Genomic DNA, 25,078 nt, shown 5'->3' with positions numbered 1-25,078 from the left:
AATCGGTATGTTGATCATCCACCCTCCAATCATCAAACATACCAAAGTGCAACCCTCGAGCCTCAGCAGTTTTTATTTTATTTTAGGTTAAAGTTAGCCATATTCGTGCTTCTGACAACGATATAGGATAGGCCAAATGCGGCCCGTTGTTAAAGGTTTCAAGGGCCGCGGCTCGTACAGCATTATACCGAGACCACCGAAAGATAGATCTATTTTCGGTGGCCTTGCGTATACGCTGTAGCGGCTGTACAGAAAACTCAAATGCGCCGAAGAAACTTCGACGCATTTTTTACTTATTTGTTCACCCTCCTCACTCAGCCATGTACTGTCATCCGCAGACATCCGCCATTTCACCCTTCGTTCAATTCTCAGTTTATCTCGCAACTTTGCATCCATTTCTGTGGTATTTTTGTGACCTCGTAATATTGAGGTTCCTGGAGTATTCGGGACTCCATATTATACAGAGCGGCGGCAAGGACTCGTTATTACTCTATCTCTCTCTCTTATCGGCGTCCCTGTGGGTTGGGAACTGTGATTGCCAGGACCCTCAAGAGAGGAGGCTCTCTCTCTCTCTCTCTCTCTCTCTCTCTCTCTCTCTCTCTCTCTCTCTCTCTCTCTCTTATATATATATATGTGTGTATATATATGTATATGTATTATATATATATAGATAGATATATCTGTAAGCAGTCGAAAACTGCTTATTCATAATCTCTCTCTTCTCTCTCTCTCTCTCTCTCTCTCTCTCTCTCTCTCTCTCTCTCTCTCTCTATATATATATCTCTCTCTATATATGTATGTGTGTGTATGTATTATATATATGTATATATATATATAGATAGATAGATAGATATCTCTAGGCAGTCAAAAACTGCTTATTCATAATCTCTCTCTCTAGATAGATAGATAGATAGATAGATAGACATCTCTAGGCAGTCCAAAACTGCCTAATTCATACGATATCCTCAAGATTCGATTTCTCAGGAAGCTTTTAATCCTTCATATCTATTCGAGGTCCCTGATGCCATACTCTTCCCCATTAACTGAGACTTTGAGGCTTTCGGCACTCTTTTTGGGTGACCGCTAAGACAAAGATTTCTGGGGAGATATATATATATATATATATATATATATATATATATATATATATATATATATATATATATATATATATATATATATATATATATATATGTATATATGTGTGTGTGTGTATGTGTGTGTGTGTGTGCAATCAAGCAAAACTAAACAACCCTTCTAAGCACTTGATTGAATTATTACGGTAAAAGATTTGATTATTATAGTAAAATAACTTATGTGCCTTTATCAGAAGGCATGCATTCTTCAAAGGACGCAGGAACTGAACCTTTCTTCTGTAAAAATACTGGATCCTCCCATGACTTTTTTAATATTTTTTTATTTTATATTTATTATTATTTTTTTTTTTTGAAAACCAAGAAATGCAACTTATAATATGCCAAAGCAGGACCAATCGAAGGCCGGTGCCTTGACCAGCCGACAGTAATTTCGAGTTTATTTTAGGTAACCATCGTTTGGTCGATACAAAACTACTACGTGCAAAGAAAGGGGAACAAAGCCTTCATGACACAAGGGGAGGTGGGGGGCAGGGGGGGAGGGCTGAGCAGGCGAAGTCATGTGCCGAGGGCAGAGTTTTCGAGATTACTCTTGTCAATACAAATAGACTTATGCGCGCGAACTCTCACATATAGAGGGATCGATAGATGAATAACCCCGAAGGGGGTTGGTAAAGTGCCGTCAATGCACCTCGTGCGGTGCACTGTAGGCATTGCTTAAAGGTTCTTTGCAGCGTGCCTTCCTTAGGCCCCTAGCTGCGACCCCTTTCGTTTCCTTTTGCTGTACCTCCTTTCATATTCTCTTTCTTCCATCTTACCTCCTAACAATTGGTTCATAGTGCAACTGCTTTGAGGTTTTCCTCCTGTTACGCCTTTCAAACCTTTTACTGTCAATTTTCGGTTCAGCGCTGAGTGACCTGATAGGTCCCAGTGCTTGGCCTTTGGCCTAAATCCTAAATTCAATTCAGTTCGATAGATGAAGAGATATTATGCATTCAGCATTCGTTTCCCACGGCATCGAGTGGCCTCAGAGAAGAGCAGAGCGTGACAGCTGACACACTGCCACTTTCATACTTTTATATCTAGGAGTCCTTGCTCATAAAACTTCCAAAATATTAGCTGGTCCATGCCTCTAAGGAGCATTTAATATATAGGCTAATGTACTGTCTTTCTTCCTAGATGGTAAGGTCCTTTTGCACAATCCGCTAAATCTCTAGGTTTCATTTCCTCTTTCTTCACTCTTACAAGAAAACTGTCATATGCCATTTACATCCAGATTACTTCAAAATACCCAGATGAAATACAACCTTCATTAATCTTTTTACCATTTCTGTGTATCGCCATATATTTCACCCTTTGAATCGTTATGCAAAAAAAAAAAATAAAATGCAAAAAATTAATCTCAGCACCCTCAAGTTTATTTCCTTCTTTCGCATTCTACATCCACATTTTATTTCCAGGAAGAAGAGCTGACAAGAGAATCCTATCATATATTCTAGCTTTGACCTCCTTAGAGTCTCCAGCTCTCCCCTACATACGAACATGTACGCCTTAGATTCTCCAGCTCTCCTCTACATACAACACACACACACACACACACACATTCATACATACATACCCACGCTGTTACCTTCCTGACCTTACTTCTCTCCTACCGTTATGAATTGAACTGAACTGAACTGAACCCTTTATTCCAGCTATAAATCATATACATTAGATAAATTTTTTACACATATATATCTTTGCAAAAGACTTTACAGAGACTATTGCATAAATATTCATACCTTTATAAAGTATAATTTCACACTTATTAAAAGCTTTTTTTTTTAAGTCTTAGTGAATTACATAATAATTATTATAAACTAGATCTCTATTTGTTTACTTTTATGACTCACTAAACAATGAGATTCCTCCATTTTAAAAATAATGTCGACTCTCTATTCTCAATATATATTCTTTCGCTATCCATATAAATATTCATTGCTCCATCTCCCTGGTGTCTAGACTCCAGCAATCTTGTTTACATTTATTTTCATAACCTTACTCTTGGTAGCATTTAATTTGAACCCTCAATTATCACAAATTCATTCAGATTCATTCGCTAGTTTCTGGAACTTGTGTTTACTATCCGCGATCAATATTATAACGTATATAAACATCTACTTCATTTTTCGGTCATGAACCTCTTTCTTACTTCACAATTTCACACCTGCAGCTTATCTCCTTTGTCTGACTTCTGCTGCAACGCTTCATCCACGAGGATATTAAACAGCCTATAGAGACATACCACACTCCACCCTGCATATTCCGGCGAGGAGCTCACGGCCGTCGTAAAAACTTATGGTCGTTCTCAATAAAGGACCTTCGGGTATTTACAACCTCGTCATCCTCCACAGTGCTGTCAGAGTTCTTTATATATATATTATTATATATATATATATATATATATATATATATATATATATATATATATATATATATATATATATATATATATATAATATATATATATTTATATATTATATATAATATATTTATTATACCTATAGGTATGTTTTCTAGTTATATATATGCTTGGAAAAGACAAAATTTGCACATGATTACAGTTGAAAGCAATAGGAGAGGAGAATGGTTGACAGATTAATTACTAAGCGTTTTCGTGTTTATTCAATTATCTTCGCGAATCAGATGAGAAATATTTAAGAAGGATGGTAAAAAATGGCGTTGTATTTAAAAGTGCCGATGCATGGAATGACAGATCATGCATTTGTACCCCAGTAGACTTGCGAATAAATACTAGCGCCTGGGAGTGAATTTTTGCATACGTACGTAAATATACACACACATATATATATGCATGTGTGTGCATGTGTACACAATATATATACTTATACATAACTGCAAGAACACGTACACATATATTTATATGTGTGTTTGAGTAGTTCATTGCCGAGAATGACGTCTCGATTTGTGCGTTTACAATTAATACCTGCTGTTCCTCTGGTGACCTAAGCAGCGAATTATGTTCGTGGTAGTTAAGCAACTGTGGTTGATTTTAACCGGGGTCAAGAAGACTATAGGGCTAGCAACCTTTTCCCTAATGACTGTATGTGTGTGTGTTGTTTGCGTGAGCGCGCGCATGCGTGTTGAGGCCGTGCTAATAAGAAAGTATCCCCATCGATCCCCTCCTATATGAGAAAAGTAAATCCTATTACGTAAGGGCAGCTAACCAGATGGAAGCCATGTCGCCTTCCCAGGAGACTAGGATGTAACATTGGCGCTGTCATGGAAGGGGGAATTCTTTTCAATTATTTCCGTGTTGGGTATCTGGCCTCGTACCCAACGGAGAAAAGAAGCAATAAATCATTTGAATCACTAGCGAGAGAGAGAGAGAGAGAGAGAGAGAGAGAGAGAGAGAGAGAGAGAGAGAGAGAGAGAGGAAGCAGGGGCGCTGACTCAAGCGGTATTTTGATCAAATCCATCAATTGTTGAGAACTTGGCAATTCAGCCTATGCCACAAGGTCATTTCATATGCACAAAATTTTGGATTTTGGGGTTTGATTGTGTGACGTTTGCTATTGACTTGCTATTTATAGGTATCGTTGTTGCTCTTATAAGTATCGTTATTGCTATTATAAGTATCGTTGTTTCCATATTCAGCGATATATTCTTGTATGTTGTCCAGAATGTTATGATTTTTGATGACAGTTGTATATCATTATCTGTTTTGTCTTTTAGTTTCTTTTCTCCATCACGTCCTCTGAAATATTTCAGTTGAATATTATATTGCGCTTAACAAATATCATGTTGCTTTTATTAATTAATACTGCCCTGAACTGGAAGACTGCAGTATCTGCAAAAACACAAAACTGAGAAAAATTGGTAGATACCTAAGTTTTCCCTTGCCTTACTACTGATTTTGCAGATACTGCAAATGGGCCCCCCTAAATAAAGCACTGAAGAATCATTCTGAAACTGCAGTAACCTGTGTATTAGTGTTTCATGAGCCCAATAGGTGGCACATCTCAATTTCGAAAATTTTGCAGTTACTGCAAATGGGACCCCCTAAATAAAGCATTGAAGAATCATTCTGAAACTGCAAAATTTTGCAGTTACTGCAAATGGGACCCCTAAATAAAGCACTGAAGAATCATTCTGAAAATGCAGTAAATTGTGTATTAGTGTTTCACGAGCTCTCAGTTTCGAAAATTTTGCAGATTCTGCTGTTTTCCATTTTAGGGCAGAACAGGTCACATTCGTTAGACCACTGCTGTCTTTCAGTGAGTTTCCAAGAACCTAAATTTGCATGTCTTCAGAGAAAAAAATCGGAAAGCCTAAGCTAGACTGCTCTAGAAAAGAAAAATGTCAGTGTTGTGTAAGACCAACTTTATGAGATAATCTCACTATGGCGCAGGAAGCACCCTCCGAAGAAAAATGGGATAATTTCACTATAGCGCAGGAAGCGTGCCCCCCAGAAAATTACCAGCTGTAAATTTGTCGCCATTTAGAATCGAGTTTTTTTTTTCCTTGGCTATAAGAAATCACAGTGGGATTAGGGAATTACCTGGGTAACGTAACTTACTTTTAAAACGGGACCTATCGGTTAAACATAAATTTCGCCGAGGCGTAATAGTTACCCAGAGCGCATAAATCCCCGCTGGGTGTAGAGCGGTGGTTCTTAACCTTTTTCAATGTATGCACCCCTTTCAAATCAGCATTCAGTTCTCGCACCCCCTCAGTTGCTGAAATAAAAAAATAATAATAATGATTATTATTATTATTTTTATTATTATTATTATTATTATTATTATTTATTTATTTTATTTTGATTTTTTTTGCAGAAAAAATAACATGCGTATATAAAAATATATTTTGCTTTCATTATTCATAAGCATCCTCGCACCCCTTAGGAACCGGCTTTGCACCCCCGGGGGTTGTGAGCACCCCTGGTTAAGAACCACGGGTATAGAGATTCCCTTACAGAATTTTTCCTGTGTCCTACTGGATGCAGGAAAAACAAGCCGTGTTTATTAAGTACACATGAAAGTTATAGAATTCGATTGCTGTATAGCATTGGTGATTTAGAATTATTCAATATTTTTTCATCAAATATTACTTTTTCTGGTTTCCTGATCCACTAAGCGAGAATGGCTCTGTTTATTTAAAAGCACATATACTATGGCCCTGTTTGTTTAAAAGCACATTTACTAGAAAGCTGGTGACAAAGTCAGTCCGAGTCAGGTTTTCCCCTTCTATCAGAAAATCGACAGAAGTATCTTTCCGTCATAACACCACCATATTTATTCAGGCTGTCCATTCCATCCCCATAAAATTGTTTCACTGTTCTTCAGTCAACTTTTCTGCAAATTAAATCTGGATATACCGCTGTTAATCTGACCACAGTCCCTCCAATCTTACGCGGCGACCTTGTCTTCCACACGCAACGCTCCCAAACTAGATCCTCAAGATTTCCCGTTCAAATATTAAAAGTGGAATTTTTCTTCCTCTGCATAATCTAGTCAAGGAAGGAAGCGGGAATAAGTGGCTTATTTAGGGTATTAGCGAATACCAAGCTTTCAAAAATGAAAACTATTCTTTCTTGTTTTATTATATGTACAGTATATATATAATATATTTATATGTTTATATATATATATATATATATATATATATAATATATATATATATATATATATATATATATATATATATATATATTATATATATGTATATATATATATATATATATATGTATATATTATATATGTATATATATAAATATATATATATATATATATGTATATATATATATATATATATATATATAGTTTATATATAAATATATATATATACAGTTTATACATACAATATACAGTATATTATATAATATATATACATAATACATACATATATATACACACACACACACGCCAAACTTCTGTATATTCACAAACATCGTTTAACACCGAATTCACTATATAGACCTGGAGAATAACTTATACCCAAGGGGATCTCATAGTTGACAAGTGCACTTTTTCTGTCCGCCATCAGATCTTAAAAACTACTGAGGCTAGAGGGCTGCAAATTGGTATGTTGATCACCCACCCTCCAATCATCAAACATACCAAATTGCAGCCTTCTAGCCTCAGTAGTTTTTATTTTATTTAAAGTTAAATTTAGCCATAATCGTGCGTCTGACAACGATATAGGACAGGCCACCACCACCGGCCGTGGCCGAAAGCTTTATGGGCCGCGGCTCATACAGCATTATACGCTGTACAGAAAACCCCATTGCGCCGAAGAAACTTCGCCGCATTTATCATTTGTTTTTCTTAGACGTGAAAACCATTTTGAGACACAATCTTATTAAGCTATCCAGTCAGGCCCTTAACTTTCACATAATCACATTTTGCCACTTCTTCCAACATGAACAGCATGAGTTTTTCCAACATGAATAGTATGATTTTTTTTCAACATGAATAGTATGATTTTTCGACCATTTTTGCGCCGGTCGCTGCTTGCTTGCTTGCCCACGACATATATTAAAAAAAGAAATAAAACTTCCTTTTCAGTCTTCCGAGTCTTACGTACTCGCGTGCAACGGTGTTATTCACGAACATCAATCATATCCATGTGTATGACTTTCCTACAGGGTATAATGACTTGATCGATAATCTCATTTCGCCCTGACACCAACTTAGGGAGTAAATCCACTCCAGCGTTGGAGCCAATTTGCCCCGCGTCAATTACGAGCCCCGGAGAGCATAAATGTCCTTCCTCTGTATCGGACGTAATCGTTCTCAGGCGAGGAGAGAATAACTTAGGAATGATATAGTTATTCAGCAGTATAAATAATGAGGCGTCGAGATTAATGATGTAGCATATGCGTTGGGAATTCCTTTACTGGCTAGGGGGTAGTCCGTCAGTGCACCTCGGGCGGTGAAATGTGGGCATTACTCAAGGGTCTTTGTGCAACCCCCTTTCGTTCCTTTTACTGCACCTCCGTAGGTAGGTTTGAAAGGTGTAACAGGAGAGGGTTAGGAGAGGGTGGATAGCAAGATGGAAGGAAGGGAATACGAATGGAGGTACAGTAAGAGGAATGAAAGGGGTTGCAGCTAGGGGCCGAAGGGACGCTGCAAAGAACCTTGAGTAATGCCTACAGTACACCCCGTGAGGTTTGCTGACGGCACTAACTCTCCACTCCAGACGAAGCTAGGAGGGTGTGTAGTGCCTGACAAACTGTAAAGGAACAGTGTAAAGCAACAGCTTTGATGTCTTTATAAATAGCATAAAGCCTCATGATGGATTTATCCACATTAGTAACTCTAAAGCATCAGATTTCTTTCATTTACAATGTCGAAAGCGAGGGCCTAAACTTATTCTTATTTATTGCGAAAAAGCAAACCTCGTTTATTTACTTTGATTTTTATTTGTTTTGATTTTAAAGCAGCAGATTCAATTCATTTATACCTGTTGTAAATCAGCATTCTTAAATCATTTTCGCATGCTGTAAAACAAAAGCCGCAGTTTATTTGCTTTTATATATTGTAAATCAAGCACGCTTGATTTATTTAAATTTGATGTAAAGTAACAGCCTTATGTATATATGTATATATTTATTTACAAATGTTGTAAATCAGCAGACTTAACTATTTACATATATTGTAAAATATCACCCTTCATTTACATTTGCTTTAAAGAAACAGACTGAATTCATTTACCTACAAATGTTGTAAATCAGCAGACTTAACTATTTACATTTATTGTAATTACATACTTTACATTTGCTTTAAAGAAACAGACTGAATTCACAGAATTACCTTGAACACTTGGCCAATTAGCCAATAAGTTCAACACCTGAGTCTTATACAGCCCACTTCTCTGGACAATGGAAAAATTTTTACTTTAAAAATAAATCTCAAGACTCTCTCTCTCTCTCTCTCTCTCTCTCTCTCTCTCTCTCTCTCTCTCTCTCTCTCTCTCTCTCTCTCTCTCTCTCTACGAAGCATTATACAGTAGTTAATTACACTCGTAATTGCTGGACGTCTGTAGACAGTTAAGTCTGTGGGCAGTGGTATTGACTCGAGCGTTAGGCGTAAAAGTGTATATACCTTTATTTGTTCAAAGACGCATATCCCAGACAGTTTTCAAGGTAGGCTGCTCAATTTTGTTGCATTTTGCAGCCGATTACATATTCTGTGAGTAATCTCTCTTTTTTTTTGACGTTTGGATACGTCATCAGTAAGCGAAGGACTTGAATTTTCCCTTATTCCGTTCTGCGCGACTATTTCCAAATACACACAGAAACCTTTTTCGCGAGCAGCTTTCGGAATGTGTGGTCTCTTGCTTTGGGGCTACAGTATGCTGGCATTGAGGCTGGATGGATTGTTGGCTTGCCTTTGTCGCGGCTGCACGCTGAAGACGTTTTGCTCAGAGACACACATCGATAAGCATCAGCTCTGAGAAAGATGTTGGTTCGTGTGGGGCATCAAGAAATGCCTGAATTAACACAGGCTGCTTTCATCTCGGCCGTTAAAATTCACAGTCGACTCATTTCCTCGTCGCCATAAGTACAGTTCTGCCCTAAAGCGGAAAACGACAGTATCTACAAAATTTTCTAAATTGAGATATGCCACTTGTTGGGCTTGTGAAACATAAAATACACAAGTTACTGCAGTTTCAGAATGATTCTTCTATGCTTTATTTAGGGGGTCCCATTTGCAGTATCTGCAAAATCAGTAGTAAGGCAAGGGAAAACTGCAGTATCTGCAAAATTTTCGAAATTGAGATATGCCACCTATTGGGCTCGTGAAACAAAGTACACAAGTTACTGCAGTTTCAGAATGATTCTTCAATGTTTCCACGAGTATTTAGGGGGTCCCATTTGTAGTATCTGCAAGATCAGTAGCAAGGCAAGGGAAAACTGCAGTAGCTACCATTTTCCCAGTTTTGTATTTTTGCAGATACTGCAGTCTTCCATTTCAGGGCAGAATTTCCCTCATGATTTCCTTTGTATTCATGATGCCCATTAGCAGTCAGTGGTTTGTCTCACTCGTACATATTAAACTTTGACCTTGTGACCAATGACCTAAGTTAAAGACCATTTACAAGATTTAATAGCGTGGTTAAGCGCAGTTCACTTCATTTTGTGCATATATTTACCACTCGTGGCATGTTCTTCGACAGGACACTTGACATTTTATGTTGTATGTTGGTTGTGTGTGTGTGTGTGTGTGTATATATATATATATATATATATATATATATATATATATATATATATATATATATATATATATATATATATATATATATATATATAATATTCAAACAGTTATCACAAGTGGCTGCATTTTTGTTCTTTCCAATTTTGAGACACATTGGTCCTTGTGTTTTGCAATGATCTCCAGTTCGTTAAATTCAGTTGTGTCTTTGTTGACTCACTTATTCAATTATGGTCGTGGTAGTTAGAAGAATGTGGTTGGTGGGTGTAAACGGGAAAGCTACATAATTCGGAGTGTCAAAATTCCAGGAAGTGAAAAATGGGTATTCGGCAGGAACAGGTTGACTAAACCTCTGGCTGTTCTCTACCCGTGAGCCAGTCTGCTTGGGGCTACCAACTGGAAGGTAACACCACCTGGACCACCCAATCTTTGGGATATATATATATATATATATATATATATATATATATATATATATATATATATATATATATATATATATATATATTTATATATATATATATATATAATATTATATATATATTATTGATATTATATATATATATATATATATACCAGAAACTATAGGTTATTGAGTTATAAACTATAGCAAACAAACATCTGTTTAACATATTGACTCTCTCTTTTGCTCTCTCTCTCTCTCTCTCTCTCTCTCTCTCTCTCTCTCTCTCTCTCTCTCTCTCTCTCTCTCATTCATCCTTCTTGCTTTAGTTTATCTATCTTTCCATATTTCGTCCAAGTGATGATGACGATTCGATGTAACAATAATACCATGCGTGGCATTTTTACGCATTGGACTTCGTCGCATTTTCGCGAACCAACCACGCTTTCTTTCCGGCGACAAAGCCGCGCCCTACCGATAAGACTGCAACGGTGTTAAATATATAGATGTGCTTCAGTATATGTTACTGTATCTCGTAAATCTGTCCGCTTCCTGTTGTGCCACACGTAAAAAAAAAAAAAAAAGCCACGTTTAGCTCTGTACAGAAGTGTAGTAACTGTCTGGTTTAAGGACAACTATTGAACAGTGTTGAGCAGCAATGTTAGAATCACTTGCAGAAGAGAGTCTCTAAAGCTACTTCATGTGTAATAGTTATTTAGTATTTTAGATGGTATAATATTAATATAAGATGATATTCGTCACTTTTTTTTTTTTTTAGCTGTGTTGTTTTCATATCATTTGTTCTGTTTGTGTGTGTTTGTGTGTGTGAAATATACTGTTTGTGGTAGTGCCTGGTTGAACGTCGTAATGAGGGCATAAGATGATTAATAGTGCAAATTGTCTGTCATGTATTATTCTTAGTTTTACTTGATAAGGTGCATATGTTTTATATATACAGTTTTATATATACAGTATATATATATATATATATATATATATATATATATATATATATATATATATATATATATATATATATATACTTATCTATATACATATATATATATTGGTTATGTATATATATAAACATATATAAATGTATTGTTTTTTTTAGATTGTTTACATAATTAAAAAACTTCCATTTTGGGAAAAAGGGATGACATGAGCTTTGAAAGTCTTTAATAAAAAATTGAGCAAGATGAGTAATTGATCAGGTACTTGTTGCATTACCTAGCCCTCATTTTAGTTAAGAATTACCAATCTACATTTTCATTAATATTGTCGATCAGAGAGTCAAGATATTTTCTTGCCAAAGGTTAATCTGCTTAGATTACAGATTATGCACGTCAATAAGACGGCGAGATAATGTTATACACAGCAACACTGATAAAGTTGATGTCCATGAACTTAAAAGTAATTTCATTAATGCCTTCTTATTTGAGTTAATTTTCTTGTCCTCTAATTAAAAGGTGATACATCTTACGTACTAGAATATTACTAACACTTTTTTTATTTATCTTAATATGCGGATAAAAAAAGGTAGACTTCTATCACTCATAATCTAACGAAATATGATGGATTTTTTAAATATATCTGTTGACAATATTAAAAAGCACAAAAAATCATGAACCAGACAAACGCAGGAAGTTGAAATTTCATTTACATTTTAGCATTATTTATCGACTTGATAATATTTGTGCTCATTAAAATCCAACTAGGAAGTTATAAAAAAGGGAGATGTATTTATTCAACATTTATAAATGTACTTTTCATGGTAAATTTACATCACTGGTTCTTAACCTTTTTCATCCTATGACCCACTAGCGGATCGGGGGCGGGGGACCTGGGCACGTGCCCCCTCACCATGAAAAATTACAAAATAATAATATTGAAGATTTAGATAATAATAAATGAGAAATATAAAAATGAAAAAATATAAAATCTATTATAGAATTGATAAAATTAAGAAAATTTATACATGTATATATACATAAACATGTATTTATACAGTATGTATATATACATGTATGTATGTATATATACATATATGTACATATACATGTACATATATATGTATATGAAAATTGGTGCCCCCAACACATTTTTCTGGATCAGCTAGTGGCCTTCCCCACCCCCCCCCCCCTCTTCAGGATATTACCGTAATCCGTATAATAAATTTTGAAATGGCTAATCCAAATATTTGAAAATAAATTATATTCTCCGCCCCAAACCCTCTGTGAGCCCCTGAGAAACCCCAAACGACCCGCTGGTTAAGAACCGCTGATTTACAGTTAAAACCCCGTTCCTTAAGGCATCTTCTAACATAAAAGAATCATTGTACCTTTGGATCCTCTTCAGGCAGAAGTAAATACAATAATGCAGCTTAAAAAGTGAATCAGACGAACTTAACTGGGAATGAACAGTAAAGTAGTAATATCAGCTGTAATAAAAGTAACCCAACTCTGAATCTGAATAGTGATTGTTATACAGCTGATAGTCTCATACCTTAAATGCTGTTTAAATAGACAGTCTCCTTCCTTAAATGCTGTTTAAATAGACAGTCTCATTCCATGAATGCTGTTTAAATAGACAGTCTCATTCCATAAATGCTGTTTAAATAAATTGACAGTCTCATTCCTTAAATGCTGTTAAAAATTTTAAAATGCCACTTTGGGAAGACTCAGGTGATCCTCATGTCGTTACTCGTTGATGTCATTCCTGTTGCGCTTTCCTGGGTTTCATTTCGACTTTTGTCTGAAGAGGAATCGAGTGTGACTCAGAAGGATGCCTTGAAAACAGGGCGTGATTTGACAGCATCTGTTTTTCATGAGTGAATGATTAGTGCAGTGCAAGGGCGGTAAATGGAGTTGCAAGATGTAAACATGTACTATGGTTTGTGAACTCTTAACATTACAATACCCCTTTTTAAGCCAATATTCACGAATGGCAATGAATTAACCGAAGTCTGCATTTTTGGGGGCAATTTGAAAAATCTGCAGGTTGTTGAAACTTTTTATCTGTGTACGGAGGTGAATATTCATACGTAGAGTAGGAGAAATAGAGTAGGGAAACGTGTGGGTATATACACATACATATATACATACATACTATATATACATACATATATACACATACATATATACACATATATATACATACATATATATATATATATATATATATGTATGTATGTGTGTATATATATATATATAATGTGGGGCCCACCATAAGTGAAGGTCTTCTCGTCACCTTTTTACTGTCAGGCGCTGAATGACCTCATAGGTCCCAGTGCTTGGCCTTTGGCCTAAATTCTCTATTCAGTTCAGTTCAATTCAAACCTGTACACATTTTGCAAAAATAGCGAGACCATATGCACTCATACTCGAATCAGACGATGGGGCGCGATTTTTATTATCATGCTTTGAGCAAAGCTAACTTCCACCTTTTTGGTGGAAGCACATCAAAAGTTGAATGGCAATATGGATGTATTTATATTTACAGTTAGTGAAATGGTTCCCGTACTCTTGTAATTGGCAGCACTGTAGTTGAAGCTTAATTCTGTATATAAAAAAAATTCTAAAGGCGTGACGAATAGACCTTTGCTTGCCCGGAGCCTCATATATATATTTCGGAGCCTCATATATATATTTACGTATGTATAAATACATGTTGGATATGTATGTATGTATGTATGCAAATATCCCATTTTTCTTTCTCGTTGAAAACAGGGCGTAGCTGATGGTAGGTTTAATATAGAGTCAGACATAAAATCTAGAATTCATATTCTTTTCGTTGAAAACAGGTCATGGCTGATGGTAGGTTTAATAAAAAGTCAGGTTTAAAATCTGGAATTAATATTCCTCTCTCGCCTCCCCCCTCACAGGAACTCGTGGCTTCCACCCCTAACCAACGCAACTGGCGAGGAATTCTCATCGCGCTCCTGGTCATAGGATGTGTGTGCGGCCTAATTCTGTTTTCTGTGGTCCTCCTAACGCCTCCTGATACCGGACCCAGAGTGAAAGGGTCCAGATTCACCCTAGCAGACGTCCTCTCGGGCCAGTTTAATCCTCCTGGATTCAACGGGAAATGGATATCAAGTAAGTGCTAATAAGCAGATCGGTTGGTCCATTAGGAATGCTTGGTGGGAAACCTTGCCAGGATCAGGCATTTGTGTGTCTAGTGGGAACATTTTATACAGGTAATATTGTCCTTTGTCACGTGCATTTTCTAGAAAAGCGATTCTTAACCTTTTTATTACCATGCCCCCTCTAAGAGGTGGTCCGTCCCCCCATGCCCCACCCCTTGCATCTATGAGTAAAATTCACTCCCAGATTTCAAGGAAAATGGAAAAAAAAGAAAGAGAAGGGGTGTTTTTAAAAAAAAAAAAAAAAAGAGAAAGAGAAAGAGAAGGGATGATTTTATTTTTTTGGGAATGAATTAGTGAGATACTTGACGCTGCTTCTTAGCGACTCTTGTTAAGAGAATAACGAATATAATTAGAGGACTTTTAATTTTTCCCCAGGGCTCGCACCCCCCTTGGAAATTGCTGATGCCCCCCAGTTGAGAACCACTGTTCTGGAAAGAGAAATTGATTTTCTAAAGTTACACGCAACAACCGGTGAACAAACCGTACAAGAACCATTAGCAAATGAAACAAATGATAAAAGCACTTATAGATATCCAACCCCATCTGGTATGCGGAGCGAGATATATTTTTGCCACTGGGAGCTTTTCATTTCCATGGCTTTATGCGTAATTCAGAACCATGCCGCTTCGTGACTGGAACCGAGGTGTTGTTACTGTGTAATTAAAAGATAATTACTGCTGAAGCCTGAGTGCTAGAACGGTATCAGTCATTTCTGCATGTCCGCTGATACTTGCCTGACTTTTTGAAATGAGATATTGAATAGATAAGTGCCAACTCCAGAGGAAATCCCCCAAAGAAACGCAGATGAGACCTTTCAAAAAGTCTGCTCTGAGAAAGATACGCCCCAGAGCATGACGGCGCCCTTAATGACACGGCTAACGCTTTTCCCCACCATTAAAGCGAGAGAAAACGCCCTTTTCATTAATCAACTGAACACACGCAAGCACGCCCGCATGCCTTTAGATTACCGGACACGCCTACGCTGACAATGAAATAGGGCGTCATGATATTCTTTCATTAGCCGAATACAAAGGCTTTCAGTCCTTTTTTTTTTTTTTATTTAGTTATTCTTCTTCTTTTTTTAATCCGTGGGTTTCGTTTTGAACTCGACGCTTTAGCTATTGTTGTGGCGTACGAAGGTATTCTTTAGGACAGCTTCATTGTTGTTGTTGGCCGGTGTTGCTGCAACAGGCGAGACACAGAAAGCTTCTCATTGTAGTAGGGCTTCAGAAGGTCACTCGGCGTCAGACAACTGACGCATCTACAAAAGCCCGACTCTAAAACTTGGTCGGCTTATCAAGTCAGTCAGTCAGTCAGTCAGCCGCGCGCGATTAGTCAAAAGCCACTTCTATTTAAACGCCCAGTAATCAAAACGCATTGATATTTCAGCTTGTTAAAAAAAAAAAAATGAGAACCACCATGAATCTCTTTATTATTAAACGGTGTCTCGTTCATAGTGAGGTCTGCCTTACCTAAATAGAGGTCTGATTGTTCGGTGTTCAAAAGCCTGTGCGTGCCGATTTATATCTGTATTAAAAGTTTTCTTTGTTCTGGTTATGAAGTAACTGCCCGTTCGCTCACTATATATATATATATATATATATATATATATATATATATATATATATATATATATATATATATATATAATGTATATGCAAATTTCAACTGCTGAATCGTGGATGAATCCCCTTGTGCACTAAAAATTCCATAACATTAGCAGGTTTATACACTGACATGGAAGGTTATATACGCTGACATGGAAGGTTATACACACTGACATGGAAGGTTATGTACACCAGCCATGGAAGGTTATGTACTGACACACTGATATACACTGACTTGGAAAGTTATGTACACTAACATGGAAGGTTATACACTTGACATGGAATGTTATATTCACTGACATGGAAAGTTATGGACATGGAAGGTTATATACACTGACATGGAAAGTTATGTACACTAACATGGAAGGTTATATACACTTGACATGGAAGGTTATATACACTGACATGGAAAGTTATGTACACTAACATGGAAGGTTATATACACTTGACATGGAAGGTTATATACACTAACATGGAAGGTTATATACACTTGACATGGAAGGTTATGTACACTGACATGGAAGGTTATATACACTTGACATGGAAAGTTATATACACTTGGCATGGAAGGTTATATACACTGACATGGAAGGTTACATACACTGACATGTAAGGTTATGTACACTGACAAGGAAAGTTATATACACTGACATGGAAGGTTATATCCACTGACACGGAAGGTTAATCATGAGCCCACTGCAAACCCCTACACACACCTAAGCACCACCACTCATTCCTAACTTGCACCAATTCTTGCTCTTCCTAGAAAGGCAGTTCCTGTTTAATATCTTCTCATATATACATATATATATATATATATATATATATATATATATATATATATATATATATATATATATCGGGCTACAAGTTATAATTCTTTCGTATAAACCAACATTATTATGGGTAGCATTCAGCAGGCGATAACTATCCTGCCAAAACAAAAATATGATTTTATGTCACCCTATAACTTCAATAATTCGTTTTTTTTTTTTTTTTTTTTTTTTTTTTTTTTACTAAATATTTTTCTCTATTGCTTAGTTCTTCTTCAAGAAGATTTTATTTCGCAAATTCTCACGTTGGTGCGCTCTTCTATACAGCTTTAAATGTGAGTATCTCTTCTTCTTCTTATCTTTTGCCGTGAAGAGTTGATGTGCGTCGCCTGGTTCGTTCAAATATAGAGTTCAGCTGGAAGGAAGTTTCATCTCCGTGGAATATTGGAAGGTGCTGATGAGCTAAAGCATTGTCAAATATTTTATTTCGCCAAATACAGATAGTGTTTTGGACATTCACTTTGGCGAACAGAAATGATTTCAAAAAGTTAATAGGGTTGAGAATGAATTTAAATTTATATTATATATATATATATATATATATATATATATATGTGTGTGTGTGTGTGTGTGTGTGTGTGTGTTTAAACTGGGACATTTGGAACATTGAGTTTTTTGGCGAATATTCCGAGGCTGACAAGTTTCTTCTTCAGGGCCGAGAACTTATATAACATACAAAATAAAAAAAAATCTTAAAACATTTCAACATAAAATGTGCAGAAGTTGAGAAACTAAACAAAAAAATTAATAAAAAAAAAGTGAAGCAAAAAAGAAGAAGAACGAATGACTATTACCAAACTCTCTGAGAACTGAAAACTGATTGACACTCTCATTTCCGGACGGAGAATCTGGTTGTATACGGAACAGTAGAAGTTTGGCTCTTTAATGCTTATAAAAAAATTGTTTTATGGTTTGATTCGAGAAGAGAGAGGAAGAGAGAGGGTAATCATTGGATTTTTTTTGGTAGCAACGTGAAAAGCATCAAGAGAAACACCAATATTTACATTTTCCTTCCAAACCTCTTCCACTGTTTTGTGTGGAGTACTGAGCCGAATTTCTCTTTCCTGCAAATGAAAATGCCACTCAGTTAAAGTATGAGTGAGTTTGGTGCGAGGCTTTCTCCTTTAAAGTTTAAAATCTTTTATTTTCAGGATTTTACTTTTTTTTTTTTACTTCTGTATTGGTAAAATGTTTTGCTAAGTCTATTTTTAATCTTTACTCTTATATATTGTCTCTGCCATGGAGATTATATCTTCAAGTCTCGAAAATTTGTTCAGTAACCTTGAAGGTTTCCACGTTGGAATATTTGATACATATACAGTATGTGTGTGTATGTATATGTATATATACATATACATATATATATATATATATATATATATATATATATATATATATATATATATATATATATATATATATATATATGTATATATATAGACAAAATCCACGAAGGAAAGGGAAACAGTGGAATACTGCAAGGCCTTTCGACTTCTTGTCCTTTGCTCAGCATTCCGGATTTTTGTCTTGATTTATATATTCATCGTGTTCCATATTTTCGTGATTGAGTTATAAATATGTATACATATATATATATGATGATTTTTATCACATTTATACATGATTCATTTATCACACGTTACCACAGGTGAAAAATAAGAGACCGGTTTCGACTTTATTTCCAAGCCATTCGTCAGTGGCTTGGAAATAAAGTCGAAACTCAATCAGACCTACACCCTGTCTCTTATTTTTCACCTGTGGTAATGTGAGATATATATATATATATATATATATATATATATATATATATATATATATATATATATATATATATATATATTATTTATTTATTTATTTATTTATTTATTTATACATATATGTTTGTATATGTAAGTGTGTTTGTGTGTGTGATATAATATATGTGAATATATCCTCAAGCATTTTATGCTTGTGTTTGCTACATGCATGCGTGCGCTAATTCAGTAAAGAAGTTCCTAACCCTTAAAACTGGCAGTGTAAAGAAGCATTAAACGAGACCCCCTCTGTAGTTAATGGCACTCTTGGGTGACCACAGTATCACGCAAGTCCTCTGTCAAAACATGGACTAATTGGCACTCAGTTGGCACTCTCATTGACCCGGTCACAGTCCTTCCTTAAGTAGCAATTCTGTTCTTGACTGTGCTTCTATTTTCCCACCATGAAATTATCGAGTCATGAACTTCTTGTCGATTTTCTGTTCTCCCACCATGAAATTATCGGATCTTGAATTCTCACTCTGTTTTCATTCATATTCACGGTCCTGTGCCACTTTCCGGATTTTTTTGAATGGTTTCGTTTTCCGCAAGTCTTCAGTTCTGGCTTTTCAGGTGCCGTTGTTTTTTGTGTGTTGAGTGGGCGTTTAAAATTGCTTGATTTTCAAGAATTCTGTGTAACGATCGAATTTTTTTTTTTATTCTCTTTTAATCCTTGTATGGTGCCTTGTAGTATTATCGAATTTATTCTTTTTTTTTATCCCGATATGTTGTCTTGTAAAATTATCGAATTTAATCTCTTTTAATCCAGATATGTTGCCTTGTAATATTATCGAATTTATTCTCTTTTTAATCCGTGTATGTTGCCTTGTAAAATGATCGAATTTATTATCTTTTAATGCCTATATGTTACCTTGTAATATTATCGAATTTATTCTTTTTAATCCATATATGTTGCCTTGTAAAATTATCGATTGTGTTTATTCTCTTTTAATCCCTGTATGTTGCCTTGTAATATTATCGAATTTATTCTTTTTTAATCCGTATATGTTGCCTTGTAATATTATCGAATTTTATTCTTGTTTAATCCCTATATGTTGCTTTGTAATATTATCGAATTTATTCTCTTTTTAATCCCTATATATTGCCTTGTATTATTATCGAATTTATTCGCTTTTAATCCCTATATGTTGCCTTGTAATATTATCGAATTTATTCTTTTTTTTAATCCCGATATATTGCCTTGTAATATTATCGAATTTATTCTTGTTTAATCCCTATAGGCTATGTTACCTTATAATATTATCAAATTTATTCTTGTTTAATCCCTATATGTTACCTTGTAATGTTATCGAATTTATTCTCTTTTAATCCCTATATGTTGCCTTGTAATGTTATCGAATGTATTCTTTTTTTTAATCCCGACATGTTGCCTTGCAATATTATCGAATTTATCCTTCTTTCCACCTCCAGAAGCAATCCCACGCACAGAATTCGTTGTTTAACATTTTTTTGTACATATTCTTCCCGCGATAATTATCATACATCATTTTTTTTCCGTGCATGATTGCGATATCCCGTGCACACTATCTCTACTTCAGCAGATACCAAGGAGAAATACTCTGTGATGAAGGAAATTATAAAGCAATTATTTCCAAGGTCTCATTACTGTTAGGCTGCAAGTACTAATCTTGTCCACAATAAGTCCCCTAGGGAGTTTTTTTTATTTTTTCTTTCTCTCTCGGCCTTTGTCTCTACGCATTTTTGCATTTGTTTCGTGGTCCATTTTCTTCCCTGCATTTTATTCTTGTCCCCCAGACCTTTCCTGTCTCTGTCCTGATTACCTGCATTTACCAATTCTTCAGTTTTCCGCCTTCTGTTATTATCTTCGTTTCCAGATCACCCTGTCATTTCTTTTCCTCGGGATTTTTCAGCACGTTTTGTGTCACTTTCCTTTTCTGCAGAGTAATCGATTTCTTATATTTGATGCGCGAGGCCACCCTTTCGTAACACGAGGCTGTTACGCGTATTAAATACCAGTACTGAATCGGTTTGTGGTGCAGGCTCCCCAAATTTGTATATCCAGTTTTCGCTCTCCCTTTACGCCAATTGTATGAACTTAAATGAAGCGGTAGCGTTCTTTTTAGTTGTCTGTAAAAGAAAACTATTGTGCAGGCTTTGTCTGTCCGCCCTCAGATCTTAAAAACTCCTGAGGCTAAAGGGCTGAAAATTGATATGTTGGTCATCCACCCTCCAGTCATCAAACATGCCAAAATGCAGCTCTCTAGCCTCTGTGGTTTTTATCTTATTTAAGGTTAGATTTAGCCATCATCGTGCGTCTGGCACTGCAACGACACAGGCCGCCACGGCCGGCTGAGAGTTTCATACAGCATTACACGATGTACAGAATACTCGATTGCGCCGAAGAAACTTTGATCATTTTTAACTTGTGTTTGTGCATTTAGTTTTACATAATAATAATAACAATAATAATAATAATAATAATAATAATAATTATTATTATTATTATTATTATTATTATTATTATTATTATTATTATTATTATTGTATTATATATTGATAAAAAGATTTTAAAGCATTCCGTTTGGCCGACCTTGCAGGATCCTAGTGTGAGGACTCGTATATATATGTATGTATGTATGTATGATGCATATATGTGTATGTATTTATGCATGTATACAGGTGAGGCTGCAGAGACCCAGTTGGAGCTAATTTAAAACTTTTGCCTCGCCATCATGGCTGTGTCTGGAGCTCCAACTCTCTCTCTCTCTCTCTCTCTCTCTCTCTCTCTCTCTCTCTCTCTCTCTCTCTCTCTCTTTTTCAAAGTTGCCGAAGTTATTCAAGGTCAAAGTCTGGAGAAAAGAATAACGACAAGAAAACTCCACGTGGAGTGAAGAGTTGCTTTAGTAAACGAGTCAAAATTGCGCCGAAATTTCTTCGGCGCAATCGAGTTTTCAGTATTGCCGCTACAACGTATAATCAAGGCCAACGAAAATGGATTTATCTTTCGGTGGTCTCGGTATAATGCTGTATGAGCCGCGGCCCATGAAACTTTAACCACGGCCCGGTGGTGGCCTGGCCCATATCAGTGCCAGAAGCAAGATTATGTCTAACTTTAACCTTAAATAAAATAAAAAATAATGAGGCTAGAGGGCTGCAATTTGGTATGTTTGATGATTGGAGGGTGAATGATCAACATACCAATTTGCAGCCCTCTAGCCTCAGGAGTTTTTAAGATCTGAGGGCGGACAGAAAAAGTGCGGACGGACAGACAAAGTCGGCCCAATAGTTTTCTTTTACAGAAAACTAAAATGATCATTTCATCCAAGTGATATTTCATCCAAACCAACATATTATTCATTATTATTATTATTATTATTATTATTATTATTATTATTATTATTATTATTATTATTATTATTATATTCATAAGACTGCATTCATGGTCTTTCAAAATACAAAAATCAGAACTGAAAATATTATGATTTTATCAACACGACATTTCACCCAAATCAGCGTGTCAGTAAGACCCCCTATTGAGAGTCGCCATATCACCACGCTTTTTTGTAATTTCTCGGACAGTCATCTCCATTCCCATTTTCAAAAATATTCTTGTAAGAGAATTTTGCCTTCTTGATGAAATTCCTCTTTATCACATTTCCACGTGACAGCGATGTGTTCAAATTGATGCCTTACATTGATTTATAGAAATTTTACTCTCTCTTAAATGCTTTTAACGGAAAGGGGCGTTTTCCAACATTTTACACCTCTCTTGTCTGTGGGTATAAGGAGAGAGAGAGAGAGAGAGAGAGAGAGAGAGAGAGAGAAAAGAGATAACATCTTCAAAGTTCAAAACATAACATCTTCAAAGTTCATCACAAACTTCGCTAAAAGCATCGTCAATCATCAATTATTTCACATCCAAATCTTTACCCCGTAGGGGGGGTTAGCGCCGTGTCTCTTCGGCCCCAAGCTGCAACCCCTTTTAATCCTTTTACTGTACCTCCTTCCATATTCTCTTCCTTCCATCTGACTTTCCAGCCTCTCCTAACTGTTGATTCATAGTGCAACTGCGAGTTTCCTCCTGTTACACCTTTAAAACCTTTTACTGCCAATTTCCGTTTCAGCGCTGAATGACCTTTAGGTCCCAGTGCATGGCCTTTGGCCTAAATTCTATATTCAATTCAATTCAAAACTCCTGTAATACGTAACTCAAGCGAGCATACGACAGGAGCAACCCCTCATCTTCTTCTTCTTCTTCAAAAGAGAGCTTGTTGCCACCGAGACGAACCTCTCGACAAAGCGAGCTGACGCCACATTCCCTTCTCACTTCTGAGGCTCAACGGCAGAGCTCTTGCCTTTCAGTCAACCATCACACCACCCCAGTGTAGTTCAAGACCATACTCAGACAGAGACACCACAATCCTCATGCAGATTAAGTCATAGAGAATATCATTATTCTATCAAAAACAGTGTCAGGACACTACATACATTATAGAACCAAAAACAATGTCAGAACGCTACATACATTATACCGTAGAACCCGGCGTAGAAGTACAAATCTCAGGCGTGCAATTCTCAGGCTAATAACTTAAAGTATGTTTAAAGATTCATAATCAAGTGTCAATAAATGCATGCAGTCATAAATTTGAACTGAAATGCATCATTCTATAAATACATCCTCTTCAGAACACTTCAAATGTGAAGGGGCCTCTGTCTTTCACAAACAAGCCCTAAATAAATATTTGTATTGTTCAAACCCACATCCTTACAACATCCATACGATTTAGCTCCTTTCTCTGGCTTAGAATTTCAGTAAGGGAAAATGTGCTTGAGTGTGTCTTCGAGCAAAGGAAGTCAATCCCAACGCTTCAGATCAATGGTTCAGGGGCCCCCTTCCCCTCCTCCACCCAGCATAAAGCAATTAAATGTGGCACTTGGAAAGAACCAGGAGCCACAAATAGATCCTCAGGCACTCGATGCAGCTGAACCGGACGTAATTAAAAGAAAAGGAATGCTGAAGTGAGTGGTAGTGGCAAGACTCATCTCCCAAAAGAGCTAAAATTGACTCGGCTCCATCTTACCTCACTCTGTGGTGTATTAAATAATTTTCTGGACACGTGAATGACTGAAAACCAAAATAAAACTTGTTGTTCATTATAGCCACAGTTCTATCTGCTATAAAAGTACCAATTGATTTCCGAGTATAAATATCCACGCAGTATCTCGGAGAGAGCAGAAATAGACATTGTTGCACAGCAATGGAGCAGGCACGGGCGTTCATCTCAACCTCTACCAAGAGTTGCGGCAGGAATGGAACTTAGTAAAAAAAAAAAATCCAGACTTGTGTCAAAGGAGCAAAATCGTATAGATAACGTAAGCACGTAAGTTTGAACAACACAAATATTTATTTAGGGTTTCTGTGCGAAAAATAGAGGCCCCGACACATTTGAAGTGCTCTTAAGAGGATGTTTCTTGTAGAATGATGCATTTCAATTCAAATTTAAGACTGCTTGCAAATTTTATTAAGTCATATGTAATAGCCCATAAATGATGCTTGATCTTTTTATTTCTCCAAAAAGGGATTACAACATATTTTATCTTTATAATATGATAAATATTGGACCTCTGAAATATACAATATTACTTGTACTGTGTATGCACACACACACATATATACAGTATATATATATATATATATATATATATATATATATATATATATATATATATATATATATATATATATATATATATATATATATATATATATATATATATATATATATATATATATATATATACAGAGAGAGAGAGAGACAATACTCGAAATGAAATTTTCTTTCTTTTCATCTAAGATTTGTTCAACAAATTCTGCGAAAAAGTACGTAAAACTTACTTTCCGATTTTGTGCATAAACCAGTACTGACAGACTGAAATATGTTCCGTTACGTCATCGCAAATTAATGCTACACGAAATCTTTGATAATAAAAATCT

The 25,078-nt window shown here is 35.9% G+C and overlaps 1 protein-coding gene across 1 annotated transcript in view; it reads left to right on the top strand.

The window, feature by feature from the left end:
• The window catches only part of LOC136846185 (inactive dipeptidyl peptidase 10-like), a 721,139-nt gene that overhangs the window by 659,577 nt on the left and 36,484 nt on the right, over positions 1-25,078 (top strand). The window contains 1 exon segment of the mRNA XM_067117007.1: positions 14,605-14,818. Coding sequence (XP_066973108.1) covers positions 14,605-14,818 — 214 coding nt within the window.

The sequence above is a fragment of the Macrobrachium rosenbergii genome, chromosome 14, assembly GCF_040412425.1.
Source record: "Macrobrachium rosenbergii isolate ZJJX-2024 chromosome 14, ASM4041242v1, whole genome shotgun sequence".
Taxonomy (NCBI): domain Eukaryota; kingdom Metazoa; phylum Arthropoda; class Malacostraca; order Decapoda; family Palaemonidae; genus Macrobrachium; species Macrobrachium rosenbergii.
This window is presented reverse-complemented; position numbering and strand designations above follow the sequence as displayed.